The sequence below is a fragment of the Falco biarmicus genome, chromosome Z (assembly GCF_023638135.1).
Source record: "Falco biarmicus isolate bFalBia1 chromosome Z, bFalBia1.pri, whole genome shotgun sequence".
NCBI classification, from domain to species: Eukaryota; Metazoa; Chordata; class Aves; order Falconiformes; family Falconidae; genus Falco; species Falco biarmicus.
The window spans coordinates 17,336,086-17,355,060 of record NC_079311.1 but is presented as its reverse complement, the minus strand read 5'-3'; the positions used below and the strand labels follow the sequence as shown (position 1 = coordinate 17,355,060).

Here is an 18,975-nt window from a genome sequence, read left to right as displayed (position 1 = left end):
TCCCCCTCCTTCCCCCCATCAAATAAAGGATGAAGATCATCCTTGGCCCTCCTTTTGTTTCTAATGTATTTGTAAAAACACTTTTTGACATCTTTTACAGCAGTGGCCAGCCTGAGCTCTAGCTGGGCTTTCGCCTCTCTGATCTTCGGCCTGTACAACCTTGTGACTTCCTTGTAGTTCTCCACAGTTTCCTTACAGTCCTCCACAGTTGCCTGCTCCTTCTTCCAGAGATGTTAAACTCTCTCTTCCCTCCCTGAGTCCCAGCCAAAGCTCTCTGTTCAGCCAGGCCGGCCTTCTCCCCCACTGCCTTGGCTGTCAGCACATGGAGATGGCTGATCCTGCGCCTTTAAGACTTCAGTCTTGAAGAATGTCCAGCCTTCCTGGACCTCTTGGCCCTTCAGAACTATCTTTGAAGGGACTCTGTCAACCGGGTTCTTAAATGGGCCAAAGCTGGCCCTCCAGAAGTCCAAGGTAACGGTTCTGCTGACCGCCCCCCTCCTTCTCTGAGAATTGAAAACTCTCAGCATCTCATGATCGCTATGCCCAAGATGTCCTCTGACCACCACATTGCCCACCAGTCCTTCCCTGTTCACAAACAGCAGGTCCAGCAGGGCATCTCCCTGGCTGGCTCCCTGCCCAGCTATGCCAGTAAGTTGTCTTCCACACACCCCAGGAACCCCGCATACTGTTTCCTCTCTGCTCTGTTGTTTCTAGCAGACACCTGGTAGGTTGAAGTCCCCCACAAGAACAAGGGCTAGTGGTCATGAGACTTCTCCCAGCTGGTTGTAGAATGTTTTGTCTGCCTCTTCATGCTGGTTGGGTGGTCTATAACAGACTCCCACCAGGGTATCCACCTTGTTGGCCCTTCCCCTGATCCTTACCCATAACCACTCAACCCTACTGTCACCATCATTCAGCTCTAGGCAGTCGAAACTTTCCCTGACACACAGAGCTACCCCACCGCCTCTCCTCCCTTGCCTGGCCCTTCTGAAGAGTTTGCAGCCGCCCACTGCAGCACTCCAGTCATGAAAGTAATCCCACCGTGTTTCTGTGACAGCGATAATGTCATAGTCTTCCTGCTGCACAGTGGCTTCCAGCCTCTCCTGTTTGTTGCCCATGCTTTGGGCATTGGCATAGATAGACTTCAGCTGTGCTATCGATCTCTCCTGCAGCCCTGGCATGCCGCCCCCAGGCTCATTTCTGATGAGCTTGGTTTTATTCCCTTCCCCCTTCCAATCCAGTTTAAAGCTTTCTCGGTGAGCCCTTCAACAGGGGCACATTTTACCTTGTTGGGAAACTGGCATTCACTGTTAAGGACGATTGTGCTTGTCTTCTACTTCTTCATGCTGCTCTGCATAGGAAAACATAAAATCACAGAATCTCAAGTTGGAAGGGAGCCATAAGGATCATTGAGTCCCACTGCCCACTCCTTGCAGGACTACCTAAAACTGAACTGTGTGACTAAGGGCATTGTCCAGATGCTCCTTGAACTCTGACAGGCTTGATGCCGTGACCACTTCCCTGCAGAGCCTGTTCCAGTGCCCAAGCATGCCCTCAGTGACAAACCTTTTCCTAATGTCTCATGTGAACTTTCCCCGACGCAGCTTCATTCCTTTTCCTCGAGTCCTACCTCTGGTCCCCAGAGGGAGCAGATCAGCACCTCCCCTCCGCTGCCCCCCTAGAGGAAGCTGTAGGGTGCAGTGAAGTCACCCCTCAGCCTCCTCTTCTCCAGGCTGAACAGACAGAGTGACCTCAGCTGCTCCTCCTAAGTCTTGCGCTTGAAGCCTTTTACCATTTTGGTTGCCTTCCTCTGGGTGCACTAATAGTTTTATGTCCTCTGTATACTGAGGCACCCAAAACTGCACTCAGGACTCAAGGTGGGGCTGTACCAGTGCAGTGTAGAGCGGGACAATCACCTCCCTAGACCATCTAGCTGTGCTGGGCTTGATGCCCCCCAGGACAGCTGGTCCTTTTGGTTGTCAGGACATACTGTTGACTCATATTCAACTTGCCATCAACCCAAACCCTCAGATTTCTTTCCACAGGCTGGTCTCCAGCCTGTAATTCCCTAGTGTGTATTTATAACCAGGATTACTCCATCTCAGGTGGAGAATCCAGCACTTTCTCTTGTTAAAGTTCATACAGTTGGTGATAGCCTATCCACATCTCTCTAAGGCCTCCCTACCCTCAAGGAGTCCACAGCTCCTCCTAGTTTAGTGTCACTGGCAAACTTCCTTAATGCAAATTCAGTTCCTGTGTCCAGAGCATTTATAAAGGCATTAAAGAGCACTGGCTGTAAAATTGAGTCCTTGGGGACCCTGCTGGTGACTGGCTGCCAGTCTTTGACCTTCTGAGCCAGTTGCTCACCCAACGTGTTGTGGATTTAACTAGCTGTGCGCTGGAATTTTTATCCAGAAGGATGCTGTGAGAGATGGTATCAAAAGCTTTGCTAAAATCCAAAACCACCATATCCACTGGCTTCCCTTGGTCGATTAGGTGGGTGGCCTTGGCGTAAAAGGAAGTTGGTTATGTGGAACGTTCCCCTTGTGAACCCATGCAGCGACCAATGACTGCATTGTCTCTCAAATGTTTTTCAGTAATTCCCAGAATAACCTTCTCCATAATTTTACCAGGCACTGAAGTGAAACTGACAGGCCTGTAACTACCAGGGTCTTCCTTCTTACCGTTCTTGAAAACTGGGTCTACACTTGCCAGATTCCAGTTGACTTGGACCTGTCCAGACTCCCAGGACCCCTGAAAAATAACAGAGAGAGGTCCTGCCATAGCATCAGCCAGCTTTTTCAGTACTCTGGGATGAATCCCATCAGGCTCCATAGATGTATGCACAACCAGCTGGAGCAGGAAGTCTTGAACAAGGTCAGGGTTGACTAGGAGTTTGTCATCCCCCCAGTCACAGTCTTCCAACACAGGGCTTTGGTGGTCCCAGGGCCCATTGTTGGTATTAAAGACAGAGGCAAAAGAAGGCATTAAATGTTGCCACTTTGTCTGCATCCCTATTTGTGAGGTGGCTGACCTTGTCAAGCAACACACCAACGTTATTTCTCATTTGCCTTTTGTTGGTAACATATTTTAAAAACCCCCTTCTATTGTTCTTCACAGTCCTGGCCAGCTTGACCTCTAATTGAGCTTTTGCTGCATGAATTGTCTCCTTACAGCGGTGAGCAGTATCTTTGTAGTTCTCAAGGCTGAACAGCACCCGTGTTCTTTACCATCTGCCTTCCTTCCCACCTCACTGGAAATTACTGTGTACATCTTGTAATCTTGTGGATGCATGTTTTCCCTGGAAGATGATCCCCTTTCAGTTTGCCTGTCTTTCATACAGTTGCTGCCAAGATAGCATGACTTTTAGGAAACACGTTAGAATTTGCAAGTGTGCCAAAACACTGGCAGTCTTAGGCAGCCACACAGGTGTGGAGGCATGAAGCTGCAGCGTGCACGTTTCATTCAGCAGTTGGGGCTCGTCAGCACACCAGCAGATCAGCACACTTCAGCTGTTCCAGGGAACAGCCATGCTCACACAGGGCAACCACCACCTGTTATATACAGGGTATTTAGGAACATGCATGTGGACTGTCTGCAGTAGGTGATAATTGCAGATCTCTGTCTAGGTGTACACAGCTATCTAATGCATGGAGCTAATTTTCCGCCGTAGTATGGTTCTAGCATTTGATTTCAGTCTTTTCCCCCAAATGCTGCAGACCTTTTAACAAAACTTTGAAAACCTTGTCTGGAGTCTTTGTCTCATCTGGAAAAAGCCGCAGTCAAACAGCATAGGTACTCTGGGAAAGATCTTCGCATCTTTGTATTTGGGAAGCTAGTTTTACACTGTAAGAGACTGAATTCACTGGCTCAATTGCAATTTCTCTGATACTGATAGTTTTTTAAAGGGCTTCCTCCTTCTTCTGTATGAAGATAGATACAGGAAATCTCTTTTTAATATCCAGAGTTTGTCTGTGCTGAAGATCCTCTCCAAGTCACACTCATGAAATTTCAGGCAAAGCAAATGTTAGCAGGTGAGGCTTTTAACACTCCGGTTCATGACATGTAAAGCAAGATCATCTGCCCACTGAGTCTCGAGGCCAAAAATTAAGAGACTTCCTCAATCCTGAGTGTCACGTTTCCAGGGTTGTAGCAGTCCTAGTAAATGGCTCAACTTTTAGCTGTGCCAGCTTTCCTCATCTGTCTGCAAGGGATCTCGGGTGGTCCCTGGCACTCTCGTTTGGAGAAGGGACTGTGGCACATGTGAAGAGGGGTTTGTTCCATCAGTGCTCGTGGAGTGCCCCAGGAGATGAGGACCGGTCAGCCTGCTTTTGCCAAGCCTGGTTCCTGGGCCATCTTCTCAAAGACCAGGTTCATTCCCAGTCGTGCATGCTGTCTCTGGAAAGACACTCTGGAAATACCCTAGTTGAGCTGCTGGTCACTGAAGGGGAGTAGAGTTACCTGTGCTTTACAGGTGCCACTTCACCATGGGGCTCAAGGATGCCAGTGTAGTTAAGGGCACAGGAGCCTGACGCCATGTGGGGGTAGGCTCAGTGTTTAAGATTATTCCTGGCTCGGGAGGAGTGGCTTAGAAGGAATAACATCATAGTTGATGTAAAAACATTTACTTTTCCATGCTCTGTGTGCATAGCGTATAATATAACATTAATGTAAACATCTGGCAAAATTATATTTCATTCAGAAACTACATTTATATGTTGTATCTTTTGGCAGACCGAGCGCCTCCAGAATTTCATATTGGTGGAAGTGCTTATGGGCAGTAAGCAAGGTAAGTGAAGGAGCATTGGCCAAAGACACATCTAGCTCTTTTTCCCCCTTTTAACGTGGTCATAGTCAATTTTTTAGAATAAATGCCTTCACAAATGAAACTTCACCATCATGTTGAAAATACTTGATCAGAAGTGATGTTGCTTCTTTTCGTTCTTGTGTGTCCTGTGGAAATATGGTTTCCTTCTCTTTCTTCATCATCATATAAATGTTTATTAGTGGTTTCTGGTGAGTATTGAAACTTCGGCAAAGAGCCCTGTTTTGGGGAGCTGCCTTTAACTGACATAGTTTTCTTAGCTGCAGTTATTTAGTAAAGATTAATTGTAAAGTTCAGCTGGCTCCCTTCCTTCTCTCCTCTTTCCCCCCTAACACTGCCCCCAAAAGAGCAAATTTGAGTCCTGAGATAGTCCAAGTACAGAAATACACAGTCTAGCATTGCTCAACAAGTCTGTGGTCCTGCAGGAACTGAGCTGGTGTTCTCCAAGTTCACATTCCTTTGTGCTTCGTTATTTGTAAGGCTGCATGGAGAGATAAATAAAGCCACTGAAGTAGTCTGATGATGCCCTGGCCACACCTGAGTAAATATCTTTGTAGTTCAAATCCTGGCATGATACTTCGCTTTCTTTGTGAGCATTACCACTAAGTTGTTTTATAAGGTTATTGTAGCCTTGTGAATGTCTTACCTTGGTTAGTTTCTGGTACTCTGTTCTAAAGCATCATTTATAACTTCACTTTAGCTAGAAGTTGTTACGATTGTTTTAATATTTTAATAAAATACAGAAGTTCGTTATTACTGTAGTTGTCAGGGAATGTAGTTTTAAAGTCTTATGTCAAACAGTTAGGTTGTTCCTGAAGTACTTCTTGTCTTTTGTGTGGCTTTGAGTTGTTTCTGCCTTTTTTTAAGGGAGGGTGGTGTTTTAATAACTGTGAATAAAATCAGACTGTGCAAAGCACATATGTGTTTTTTCTGTTGAATAAACAGTAGTAGTTCAGGTCTGCATTGTCCTTTATGTAAATGTTAGTTGTATGCAGAGTTGTGATTTTTCCCTAATTTTTTTATATTGTTTTTTATTTAATTGAACCCGATAATAACTTACAGTGCTTTCAAACATGGTTAATGTTTTTGCTGTCTCTAGTTCAGCGCATGGTCTTGGACAATCAGGAGCTGATTCTTAACAGACTCAAGGACATCAGAAAGGTAAAGCCGAAAAAGAAACATGATCCTTTTTAAAAAGCAATAGGCAGTCCCCTTTCTTACAGAAAAAGCAAGTAATCAGTTACCCTTGTAGCTGGGTCATCTGTTGAGAAGCTAAATACTTGGACTGAATTTTGTTTCTGTTCATAATATTCTCTAGGTGTAGAGGACATGATTGCTAAGTTCAGAACTGTTTGGGATTTTGTTTCATAGCATCTTTTTGCCAAATGTCACTTCATTTATTTTTCTTTGTTTTGGTAGACGTCAATACGTCAGATGAATCAAACAAGATTTTACATTGTGGAAAACAGTAAATCCATTGTGCGAGTAAATTTATTTGTTGGTGGCCTTCCACCTCAGCTTTCCCCTGAAGAATACACAAATATTCTCAAGGATGAGTTAGCTATCAAAAGTAAGTAAACAGGTGCATTTTGGGATATATTCACTTGTACAGAATAAAATGTAGTAGCATGTATAACTCCTTTTTATTATTTTTTTCTTAACGTTTTCTGCCTTATTTGAAAAATCAGTCTGCATTGTACTCTCAACAGGGGACTTTACTATCGATTTTAACATGCTGGTGGTTACATCAGAGATGTGACAGCTTATTATTCACAGAATTATTATTACATTACTTGAGTTATATGTAACCACACCATTTATTGTTTTTAGTGAAAAAACATCACTTTTTAGAAGTGAACAGTACATACCTTACACCATTCAGATTATGGCAGTGTGGTTTAATTCCCTGTGCATGAGTGTTCCTTGCCTTTCTTAACATCTGACATTTTTTGCGTGGGCTCTCCTTCATGTTGTTGATGAGCTCTGTGCCTAGTCACAGAGAAGTATGAGCAGTGTGCACACACATATGGGCAAGTACTCAATGAAAAGAATTAATTATTCTTTTTCTAAGAAGTCTAATTGATTTTGCATAATCTTCTTTCAACCAGTGTGTTCTATAAACAGTGTCAGGAATGCGTCACACTTTGTTTCAGGAAATGAAGCATTTTTCCCAATCGTTTATGTAACTTCAAGAGGAATTAAATTTTAAATGTCAGAAAGAAGTCATAGTCACTGTTCATGAAAGTCAGTTTAGCTTTTCTAACTTGCAAAGTAAACTTAGGAGTGGGAAAGTGTTAGCTGGAGGTTCTCCCTGTATTTGTGTAACTTTTAATATTTATTTACATTATATTTATGTAACTTTAAAAATATTTTAAATATTTACTCTAAATGTACCCAAGGTTTTATGTGTTTATATTTTCACTCTTTGCAGCAAATGTAGTATCTGTGAGTCATGTTTATCAAGCGCAAGGTAAGCATTCAGATTTCTAGTCTTGCAAACAATGTCTATTTTCAAAACTGCAGCCTAATACTAGAGGCCCTAAGCTCAGAGTAGGTTAGTCTTACTGCATAAGAAAAAGCGCTTCAGGTAAAATGTAACACGTTGTATTTATAAAGAGCAGTGGATTAGTGTTACCTTATTAAAAAAAAAAAAAAAAAAAGAAGGCTGGCTTCATGCCTGGTGTACCAAAAGGCTGCAGTATTTCATTGTAAAAATGAGTTTTAAAGTTGCTTTTGAACTGAATAGTTTTAACACCACTGAATGGTTAAAAACCTTTCAGGTGCTTGCTCTTTATTTTGACTTCTAAAATAGTAACATTTGGTGATGGTTTTGAACTCAATGGATTGTTTCACAGTCACTGTTTCCTAGCACCCTGCTAAGTGGGGGTTCAGTGGCGGGGAGTCTGAAGAAAATCAGTATGCTCATCTCTGCATTCATCCTTCGAGCTGTTGCTTTGCTTTTGCTGTACAAATTTTATTTCAGGCAGGTCGGAGAAGCCATGAGGCTTCTGAGACCCAGAGCAGCAGTGGCTCTGTGTAGCTTTAATGCAGTGGTCAGGTGGAGATCTGTGTTTGGGAAAAGTTAAAAGCGTGAAATGTATCTTGTGTACATTTAAGTGTCCATATCTGATTTGTTTCAGATAGGCTCAACTTTCACATGACTGCTAAATGAATCTCTCTGTAGCATCGATGTGAACACTGATGCAATCTCCACATGGCTAGTTAATACTGACTTTTCCTAAGGAAAACCATAAAGCTTTCAGATATGCTTTCTCCTTTTCATATTTGTCAATGGAAAATAGTTGGTTTTGTGACAGTCTTCTCATGTCACAGCTTCAGTTAACCAAGTTTACCTGCATATGTTTTTTAGGTGGTTCTGCTTGTGTGTGATTTCTGTTGTTCATTGTGTTTTTTCACATTCTGAGTATTTTCATGTTTCTGTTAACTTCCTGACTCTCACTTTTGGTTGCAGCCAGATGGTGTTACCAGCTTACATCTCATATGCTGTCCATTGTGCATTTTGATCTTGTCCTGCCCTGTTTTCCTCCTCACTAAGTATCTTACTTTAGACTAACTTCTCAGTATTTTTTTTTCTTTTATTTCTCCCTTCTGTCTTCCCTTCTTCCGCAGCTTCCCCACACAGGACCTAAGCTGACTTAAAGATCTTAAACTGATTCTCAAGCCAAATCTTTGCTTGTAATAATTCTTATTGAGATATTGTCAATGAATGAAACTACTGGAATTTTAATAATGAGAAACAAAAAGAAACCTGACACCCTTGTCAGTTTTACATGATGAGAACAGCCTGTTAGTTACGATAAAAGAGTATGGGAATAGGCCATACTTCTGAAGCCCAAAGGAAGTCTTTAAATATGCATCAGGTCTGTTCTGCAGTTCTTGTCCTCAAACTGCTTTGCTTTAACAAAAATCTGGGGTGAGTTTAGGGGTATGAAGGAAGCCTTAAAGAGCAAAACAGTCCAATTCCCTAATAACCAGCAACTGCAAGTGTTGCAGAGTAACTTTTACTGAATAATGTCCTGAGTAAACTGAGTGAACTTGTGCTGTGATATGATGATACTGATTTCCTAATAATAGAAAATGTAAAAAATATTTCTGATGCCTCTTTACAGGTGCTGTTGTACTCGAAATTTCATGCTTTTCTGAAGCTGAAAGAATATATATGCTAGTTAAAGATACAACTGTCAATGACAAGCCTCTGAACACTGTGGTGATTCCTGAAGTTAGGGTAAGAGATGGGTTTGAACTTAAAATTTGTCTTTAAAAGAAAAACAACTACCTTAGGACCTTTTCTGTAGTAAGTAAATGAAAATACATTTTATTCAAAGGAGCCTTTGAATAAAATGCGAAGTATCTGTAAGTAGTGTGATGGGGAAAAAGTACTACTTCAGAGCCTGCACTTCATGTATATGATATACTTCTGTGAGCTGTCACTTGTCCTGCTACTGTTGAGTTTTCAGGAGTAACTATACAACTACACAACTACATAGCTATACAGCTATAACAGGGACAAAAACAAATATTTTTTTTTCTCTTTATTTCTTTCAATGGTCAAGAAGTTAGGTGAGGTTTTAGTTTTAGCCGGCATATCTTAAAATGCTTACAACAACTTTGTTTTGGGGACTAAACATGTTTCCGTATTAGCCATGAGGTAGAGTACTACTGCTAATCTTCACATTTACAGTATCTTCCTTTCTGTAGCATCTATCTATGTAGCATCTATGTAGCATGAAGTATCTATCCCCCATTCTGTAGCAGAGGGAGTCTGACCTTGTTTAAATGCTGCATTGTCGATTTCAGAGGAGAATAGTCTTTTGAAAGAGTGGAAGAATCCTTTCATAAATTCAGGCTTGATTCTGATTTATTAATTTTTATGGATTCAAATCACTTTCCTATGAATCAGTTGGTTTAGTAATAGGTTTCATATTAACAAAGCAAATTCAGGGTGGAAAGAGGGAGATGGTTCACTGAGCAAATTGATTTTTAACCAGTATGATGCAGGTTCTGTTCAAGAGTGTAGCCGTAGTTACTCTGTGCTGAGCTGTTGTGCATCTTGCAATTACTGTCTTTCTGGAGTTGTGTTACGGCAATGAAGTGAGGGTCTTGGTTTGACTTCTTAAAACTTCACAGAACCTTTAAAACTTAAAAGAATACATAATGAGTGGGAGCTATGAAACAACTTTTGATGGGAAGGTCTCAAGTTCAGTAACCATAGTTGCATACTTACATGCCTGGTTTTCCCATTTCAAGAGTCCTATGCTTATCAAAGTTTTCTGAAGGCAAAATTATTTTTTTTATATGAGCAGATACTAGTGGCAGTGCTTACGTGAACCTGACCAGATTAAAAACTATCCTCCCTCCCCAAAAATTGAGAGTCTAGTTCTTATGCATACATAGTTATTATGTTTTGTGAGAAGCTTAGAAACCAAGGTCCCTCCTTCTCCAAACTAGACTTGAGAGTTTCTGTTACCAGAAACAGAGGGCAGCATGGAGATGGGATGGCTTTTGGATGCTTGTTTTTGGTGGTTTAGGCAAATCCATTATGAGCCTAGATTTGGTGAACAGTGTGTGAAGCTGAATATACTCCACTCTGTTGATTACATGTGTCTGGTTTTCTGATAACGGATATGTTTGTAGTTAACTTTTTGATGCCAGGAGAATAGGGATAGTGCTATTTGTTATCTGATGCAGGATACTTTTTTAGAAACTCCAGTTCAGGGACTGCTGGGGATGAATTTCTAGTATGTAAGAAGGAGAGAGGGGCTGTACATGCACACATACATTTTATTTCCATTTCAGAGTGCATTGTTTATATTTGGTCCTCTCACTGAAATGAGCCAGGATTTAACTGAAATAATATTTCAAGTGTTGTTCTTATGGGCTTTGGCCACCAGCTTACACCATTCACTATTACCCAAAGTAACCTAATGAGTGATTGTTGCCCCTACTTTGGGTAGCAGTTGGACTATATGACCTGTTGAGGTACTTTCCGACCTAAATTATCCTTTTATCCTATGATGCTATTAGTCTTTGTTTATAGTTAAATATGCAACCATTTACAGCACCAGGAAATACTTTTACAGGAACTGAGCACAATGTGAAATTTATGCTGTGTTTGACATTCCTCTTGTGGGTGAAATACAAAGAAATGGGGAATGAGAGGATCATGTGTAGTCTTAGAAAAAGAATGGGTGATAAAACAAAGAACACCTTTTGCAGTACCGGAAACAAGGAAATTAGCAGAGGATTGTATGAGGCAAATATCAGCATGAAAGTGACACTTTTTTGTGGTATTATCACTAATGCCACTTAGCAGTGGAGTGCCCTCTGATGTACTGTATTTAGGTTCCTTAAGAGCAGTAGAAAAAGATGTGGGGGTTTCCCAAATGGGTGAAACTTTTCCATTTCATTCATTTCACTACTTCATCACACAAATGAGTCCAACTTAAAAGCATGATAGTTTAGTGACCCTTTTAGCCAAAATACCATTAAAGGTTACTTTGCACATTTCTTCTGCTGCCACAATTCCCCAAAATAGTAAAGAAAAGGCTTGAGCTCCTGCTGCATTGAGCCAGCTGCTGCTCCAGTTGCATTGAGACATCTTGCACACCATTCCTCATCAGATGCAATGGCTTTTCTGGCCACGGTGGAGGACGTTTGTGCTTGGGGCATCATGGGGCCTTGCACATGGGAGATACTGCAGGCAGCCTGCCTGCAATTACTGAATTTTACTTGTCACTTAGAGATATCTGCAGTTCCTGGAGACAGCCCACCACCCTGGAAGATGCACCGTGGTTGTCATGCTGGCAGGCCTGTGGCACAGAATATTGTCTTCTCCTCTGTTGTGAGATGTGATTACACAGTACACTCAACAGAAAGGGGATTAGCGGGGATGATAGATATCTTGCCCCAGCCTGAAGCTGCGTTGTGCTAATCCTGACAAATTAAGCAATTCACAGTGACTGTCAGAGTGTCTAAATCACATGGCCTCCTTCAGCTGTCTCTAAGAAACAATAAATGCCTTCCTGAGCACCAGCCAACAAAAAACCCCTTCCTTAACACCAGCCAACACAAAACCCCTCTGCAGATTTTGCTCCTCAAGCACAGCACTGAAGCCAGGGCTAGAGGGGGAGGGAGTCCTCAGTCTGTGAGTCACACATCCCCTTCTGCCCAGTAACAAGCTCATTTATATGTCACCACTGGGGCTTTATTAAGGGATTAAAAAAAAATTCTGCGGCATAAGAGTGTGACCCTTCTGTCTGTCTGTAATTTTAACGGAGTGTGTACTTTCCAGAAAGCAACACAGCAGCCCTGCGCTTCTGTACAAGCTGCCGTAGAATTTTTAACCCCTAGTGAAAAATAATTGTTTCCTTACCAGCTAGCCTTTATCTAGAGATTCAGCAGTGTTTCTTAATCCTTTAGGTTTAATGAAGCATGATGATGGGAAGCAAACCAACTGTGAGGCTAAGCACTTTCTAGAATACTTCTATTTATTCTGCATAGGTCTCTTTATGTCTAAACAGGTATAGTGAGGGATTTACTTCAGAAGATACTTGAACAGACGTGGGTTTGTGTGGTAGGACTGCTCAGTTTACACTAGAGAGAGATATTTTGTTAGATCCAGGCATTCTCGGCAGCTGCTTGTGGGTCTTAGCAGCATTCAGGGTAAATGTTTCACTTTTATTTTTTGTACAGTGTTGACAATTGACAATTAGGGAATTTAGATGGCAGTTTTGTAGAAACTGGAAGTACATATTGGCAACAATATATATTTAGTTGGGTAAGGTCTCAAATGGCTTTCCAAAACACAGCTGTGCTTTTGAATGCCTTGGAGCTAACCACATCTCAGAAATTAATGTGATACCCTGAAGTTCCTTGTGAACTATTTTAGTTACTTGGTTTTAAACCCAGTGCATTAGAACTTCCCTGTAAAAGCAAGTAATATAAATATGTTGAACATGTGTTCAACATGTCACTTCTAAATGTCCAAACTCAATATTTTTAGAAACTAATTTCCTTAAGAAGAAAAGGTAATCAAATGTTCTTGTCCATATTCAAGTAAAGTATTTGTTTAATATGAATGTTGGGCTGGTTTCTTTTCTTTCATTCCTTTTTGAAAAAGTTTTTGTTTACTTTGAGCTGCAGAACTGATTTATTTTTTTTCTATTATCCCCTTCCCACCTTTTTTTTAAACCTGACAAGTTTCCAGGCATTGTAACAAGCCTGAGCTTTCAGATAGCCTGTATTGTTCAGAAAGCCGAAATGACGGGAGGTGAAATTTAGGTAGTAAAAAAGCTTTGAAGAGGAAGAAATGGGAAATGGGAAGGTAAGACAGAGTAGAAGCTGGAACAAGTAGTGCAGGAAGGGAATAGTTTGCCCTGTTACCCCATGGGACATGGTGCCTCCTTTCAGAGCTGCTCTGCCTGTCATCGCTTGTGGGATTTTCAAGGGCCCGTTCATAATGGGGTATGGCACATGATGGTGCAGGAACTGATGGAGTAACAAGAAGGGCTTTACTTCTGGAAAAGCCAGAGCTCTGCTTACTATTTTTGTTAATGCTTGTGATGGCTCAAAGGGAGGAAATCCACTTCTCTTGTTGGGATATGTAGATCCTTGAGCTGTTGACCTTACAACTCAAGAAGTCCTTCCCTTTTGTGACAGTGGCATGCATTGTTTCCCTTCAACTTCCTTTGCTGGCTACAAATATCCTTTCCATGTGCTTAACAGAAATAATTGTATTACCTTTGTTGTGCTTGGGCACACTTTGAGTAGTTGCTTCCCCTTTTCCAAGAAAGTGTGAATGTGGAGGTGAGAAGTATTTTGACCTAGCAGTCACCACAGTATAGTTTGAAGGTGATTCCTCTGGAGAAAGCTGCATGGACAGCTTTGCAGCCTCTGTCTCGCCAGCCTAGTTGTTCTGCCAGCAGTGAAACCTTTCCAGCAAAACAAAATTTTGAGTCTATTCTGTCTCTGTCAGCCGAAACAGGCCCTGTTTCTCATTTTTGTTAGAGAAAACATACATATTTTCAATCTGAATGTCCCTGGTAGAATCCAGAGGACCAGGAAGGAAGGGGCGTGAAGAGAAATGTGTACCTGCTCCACCAGCCTTCTTACCTGCTTAGTGTTCTGCACGGTGTGTTTTCTGTTTATGCCTGCAAGTCACGCTGGATGGCAGAGGGCATTTCTCGTGCAGGCAGTGACACAGAGGAGAAGGATTTTTATGTGTTTGTGGGTACCTTGACACATCTGGCAGGGTGTGACTTGCAGAGGATTAGCACCCAGCTCTTTTAGGAAAGCAAAATTTCAGGAAATCTCTCAAATACTGAGAAGCCCCAAACAATCATTTATTTTTAAGCATCCAGATCAGCTCACAGGTAGATGATGGTGTGGGGTATCTCAACATCAGACTCTAGTTTGCTTCCCCACAGACCTACTCATTAATTTGTCCTGATTTCTCCATTCTTTACCTTAGTTCGCGTGCTCTGTTGGTCGCTTATAAGACAGTGGCCAACAGGCTCCCCGGATGCTGCCTCCTCCCCTCTCTAGCTGTTGGTATCTCTCTACATGTTTGCATGCTGCGGTCATGCTGCTGCCTCACCACCCCCTGAATCATTCTTGTCTAAATTGACTTATATTTAGCACTGTTGCTGTGTTCCCTGAATCCATCCTGTCAGCTGCATGACAAGTTGTTGTTCCCTGAATGCTGTCCAATTTGTAAATCCAAATTACCATGACCTAGGGACTGTGGCAAACATTTCAGTTTTGAAGCTCACTTGTTGAAATGCCTGATGGACTTTTCTGGCACATACCTGCCCCACAGCACTGTGGAAGGATGGATGAAAGGTGTGCTGGTGTTTTCTGATCTTTCTAGAAGCATTTACAGATCATTTTATGGCATGATTTATGGCCTGGCTGGCTGGAAACCAGTCCTGAGGGAGTGCTTCTGGTGGCTGGAAGTTTTGACCTCCAGTGAGGCTGCAGGTACCGTTCCCACACAGGCCATGGAGTACCCCAGGAAATCCCTCATCTGCCATGTGGAGTGACTTCCTTTTGAGTGGTTTCTGGATGGTTATCAGGCTCCCCTGCAGCACAGCTGTGCTTTGAGAGCCCTTTCATCAGCAGCTTCAGTAGAGGTGTGAGGATTGTAAGGTATGGGCACCAGATCCTCCGGATTAAAATTTTTAAATACATATTTTTAAAAGAAGCTTTCAGCATCTTATTTCATGGGGAGGGGCACGCCAGTGTCTACCCTGAACACCCTCGCTTTGAAATGGTTTGTCCCTCTAAATTAACACGTGGTCTAAGATGACCACAAGACTTAAGACAGGTGTTTTAATTGGTATTGGGGGAAGTTCTGTCTTTGCAAGGAAAGTGTTTGACTTGTACATGACTCTGGAATGTACCTTATCCCTCACACTAGTCTTTGGCATAGACTGTTCACTGAAAATGTGTAGGAAGGACTACTTGTAGTACCTTTGTTTTTAACATTAGGCTCAACTGTGTAGTTGGAGTGGGTTGAGGAAACTTCAGTTCCCAGAAAAACAAGATCAGCAGCTAATGTGTCCACTGTTTGGACATTGACTCTTTTTATTTATTGAATCTGGGTTTTTTTTACTAAGCATCAAAGAAACATCAGGAAATACATCTGAAACATCAGGAAATACATCTGAGATGCAGTAATAATTTTCTGGCTAGTCATGGTTTTGGATAATCCTTTTTCTTGTCTTCTTTCAGGCTTCCAAGATACCACAGAACTGCTGCCCACTTCTTGTATTTGTGAATCCAAAAAGTGGAGGTCTAAAAGGTCGGGATCTGCTGTACAGTTTTAGAAAGCTGCTAAACCCACATCAAGTCTTTGAACTTACGAATGGTGGCCCACTGCCTGGGTAAGTCATATTTTTTAAAAATCTGGTTTTATTTATGTTGTTTTGTTGTTTTTTGAAAGAATGGGTCAGGTTCACTTGTTACAAAGATGTAAATTGCTTCTGTTCTGTGTCTGCAGACCAGCGCAGTGGATCCCTCCTTCTGACTGGTTCCTTATGAAAACAAATGTAAATTTTGGGTTCTCTAAAGAAAAGAGAATAGAGTAGTTCCTGATGTGTATAATTGTGTTAAGTCTAATGGAGCCCAGTCTTGGGAAAGTCATATGCACCTTGCAATAAAACAGGTTTAATAATTGTTAAAAATATTTTGTAATCTAATGGGGAGGAAAGAGAAATGTCACATTGCCCAATGAGGGCTCATTTTTGCTTTTATTTCCTCTGATGTATCCTGGGAACTAAAAGTATAAAATTTTCTATCTTGACTCTTGAAACATGGCCACAATTGCAGAATTAACAAGGCCTGCCTGATCACAGCTGCAACATACCTAAATATAAGGAACAGAAGAACACAATGCGCTTGTAGGGAGGCAGGAACTGATCCCTTGATTTAATCAACACTGCTTTCTTACCAGCTTCATAAAACTGAAAGTGGTGGTTGTAGCCTACTCAGAGTAGCCTCATTCCTTCAGCACTGCTTTAACAAAGGACTGACATAACAGCTCTCCAAAACAAGAGCTTTCTTGGAAGAAACACAGCTTATGCAGGATGCAAGGAAAACAAGCTGCAGAAACTAGATTTCTTGTTAGAACTGTTTAATTCTGTTGCCTTTCTAATGCAGCTCAAGCTGCAACTTCAGTAATTCATTCATTTAGTTTTGCCCTTGGAATTCTTCTGTAGCTTTATAGCAAAATGCTTCCACTTGTTCATTACTTCTTGTGCATTGGGAAGTAAAAATTCCTTTGCCGGATAACTCGGTATGTAGGATGAAAAGGCACAAAAGTTAAGAGCGACCAGGAAAATAGTACTATGCAGAAGAAAATATGAGTCCCATCACTAAGTAAAAAAAACACAACCACAACTAATCAACACCTCCAATAGGATTCAGAGTTACAGGTCTTCACATTGGAATGATGAATAGTTAGATCTCTGTGTCTTTAGTGGAAAAGGAAGTGATTAATGATTTAACTCTAGCTGTGAAGATTCTCAGAAGCATGTGGTTTTCACTCTTTTTAGACAGCTTTATCTAAAAGTTCCTATTTTTCGATTCACTTTGTTGAAGTTCATGCTGAAAACGGTGGTAAAGGCGGGGTGGGGTGTCGGGAATCCAATAATAATATGTTACTTAAATAGCATATTAAGAGGCTTTGCTTTTCCTGTAGTACATTATAACATTTATTTTTCTCTTTGCTTTGTTTCTCAAGGTTTCACACATTCTCTAAAGTCCCCTCCTTCCGAGTGTTGGTGTGTGGAGGGGATGGCACTGTTGGCTGGGTCCTTGGTGCACTGGAAGAGATCAGGCACAAGTTGGCATGCTCAGAGCCCTCAGTTGCCATCTTACCTTTAGGAACAGGTGAGAATTACAGCAAGCACCATTCTTCTGAGGGTAGAAGTCCTTCAGAAGGTTTATATTTATTTACCTGTCCGACAAACAGCTCACTTGCAATAGAGATACTGTAACTCAGTTCTGGCTGGTGTTGGATTGCAAATGCAGGATGAGCTTTTCAAGGAAATGTCAGTCACACTTTCTGAAGGAAAACCAAGCTGCAGTGGTGTTGGTATGGGTATTTGCGAGTGTCCAGGAGCTGGAGAGGGCAAAATATTCTCCCCTTGACAACCACAGATGCATCTGCCGTTGCTGCAAACCAGTGAACTCAGCTGCTCCCTGACTCTCAACTCCATAACAGGTTTTTCCATCCCTTCTTGTGAAAACTTTTGAGATGAGACAGTGTATCTATATGTGATACTAAGCACAGGTGCGACCACTACAATGCTTAGGTATTCTTTCTGCTTGTTAACTTTTCACTCCAATCTAACTACTTCCATGACTCGTTTGGAGCTAATGCAGTTTGATTTGTAAGTCAGGGCTGATGCATTGTTTGATGCTTTTAGCTAGGCTGTCAAATGCAGTTGCATTTTGGGGTTCTTCATTGTTGCCCAGGTAATGACTTAGGGAGAGTCTTGCGCTGGGGAGCTGGCTACAGTGGGGAAGACCCCTACTCGATTTTGGTTTCCGTGGATGAGGCGGATGACGTTCTTATGGATCGCTGGACTATCCTTTTGGATGCAGAAGAGCCAGCTGAAGGTGCAGAGAATGGCATTGCAGAACCTGAGCCTCCAAAGGTGAGCTGAGCACTATTTGGGTTTAATTCTTAGGAACTGCTGTTCTAGTGAAAATCACAAAGAGGATAGATAATCTTTAATCATAGTTTAATCTTTTATTGCTCACCTGCCTTTGAGCCTGGGCCTTACTGAGCTATTCTTTAGTGAATACAGCATACCTCTGTGTCTAGTGCTTCAGTTTTGATAGGACTGGTGGGCTGCAGAACAGACTGCATAGCTGTTTGACAAAAAGTATCTGGTGGAGGATTATAAAGTGGCAATGGCATACGTATTTGCTTAAGCTGGAAATAAATTTATTTGTCAAATAAGAAAAGCTTTTGAAGGAACGCCAAACACTTTTCAGAACACTAGTGGAGCTGAAGTGTTGACCAAAACACAACCCCTCACCCCAAAAAAGTACTCTCATCTTGACTTCAACAGTTTAAAAAATGACTAGGAGTTGCTAGCATATACAGCAAGTAATCCTTCTGTCATCTTACTGCCATTGTTTGTCTATATATGTGGCATCTGTTTTATTTTAGCATCCATTTTATTTTTTGTGTGAAAGTCCCTGTCCCTTGGCTTGTATTACTTGCTTCTCTTAAGGAAAATAAAAATGTTAGTTGTAGATGGTGACTTCAGAGCTTTGTGTAAGTCTTGGTTCTGTTTCTCTTCAGACAAAACAAAGTTATTGGATGAGGGAGTAGCAAAAAGAAATTAGGAAACTGTAATAATGGTAGAATTGTTTAAGATTTTAGTCCAGTTGCTGGAAAATCCTAGGTGTTATTTGTTAATTGGAAGATTTAAGTTGCTCAAGTTCCAGCTATTTTTCACTTGGTGGAGGCAGGCGTTGATTTGCCTTGAGTGCCTGATCTGCTTTTTAAAGGTGAAGGGTGGGAGACTCAAGGACTAGGATAGAAAAGCTGTGGAATGGACTGGCATGCAAAGGAAGAATTAACTGCAGAAATGGTTGAAATCTGTAGAAACTTG

The 18,975-nt window shown here is 41.7% G+C and overlaps 1 protein-coding gene across 2 annotated transcripts in view; it reads left to right on the top strand.

The window, feature by feature from the left end:
• DGKQ (diacylglycerol kinase theta) overlaps positions 1-18,975 on the top strand; it is a 108,843-nt gene that overhangs the window by 70,231 nt on the left and 19,637 nt on the right. For both annotated transcript variants that reach the window (XM_056325263.1, XM_056325264.1), the window contains exons 11-18: positions 4,735-4,789; positions 5,925-5,986; positions 6,245-6,395; positions 7,257-7,295; positions 8,956-9,071; positions 15,578-15,729; positions 17,088-17,236; positions 17,825-18,006. In XM_056325263.1, coding sequence (XP_056181238.1) covers positions 4,735-4,789; positions 5,925-5,986; positions 6,245-6,395; positions 7,257-7,295; positions 8,956-9,071; positions 15,578-15,729; positions 17,088-17,236; positions 17,825-18,006 — 906 coding nt within the window. The remainder of the gene's footprint in view (positions 1-4,734; positions 4,790-5,924; positions 5,987-6,244; positions 6,396-7,256; positions 7,296-8,955; positions 9,072-15,577; positions 15,730-17,087; positions 17,237-17,824; positions 18,007-18,975) is intronic.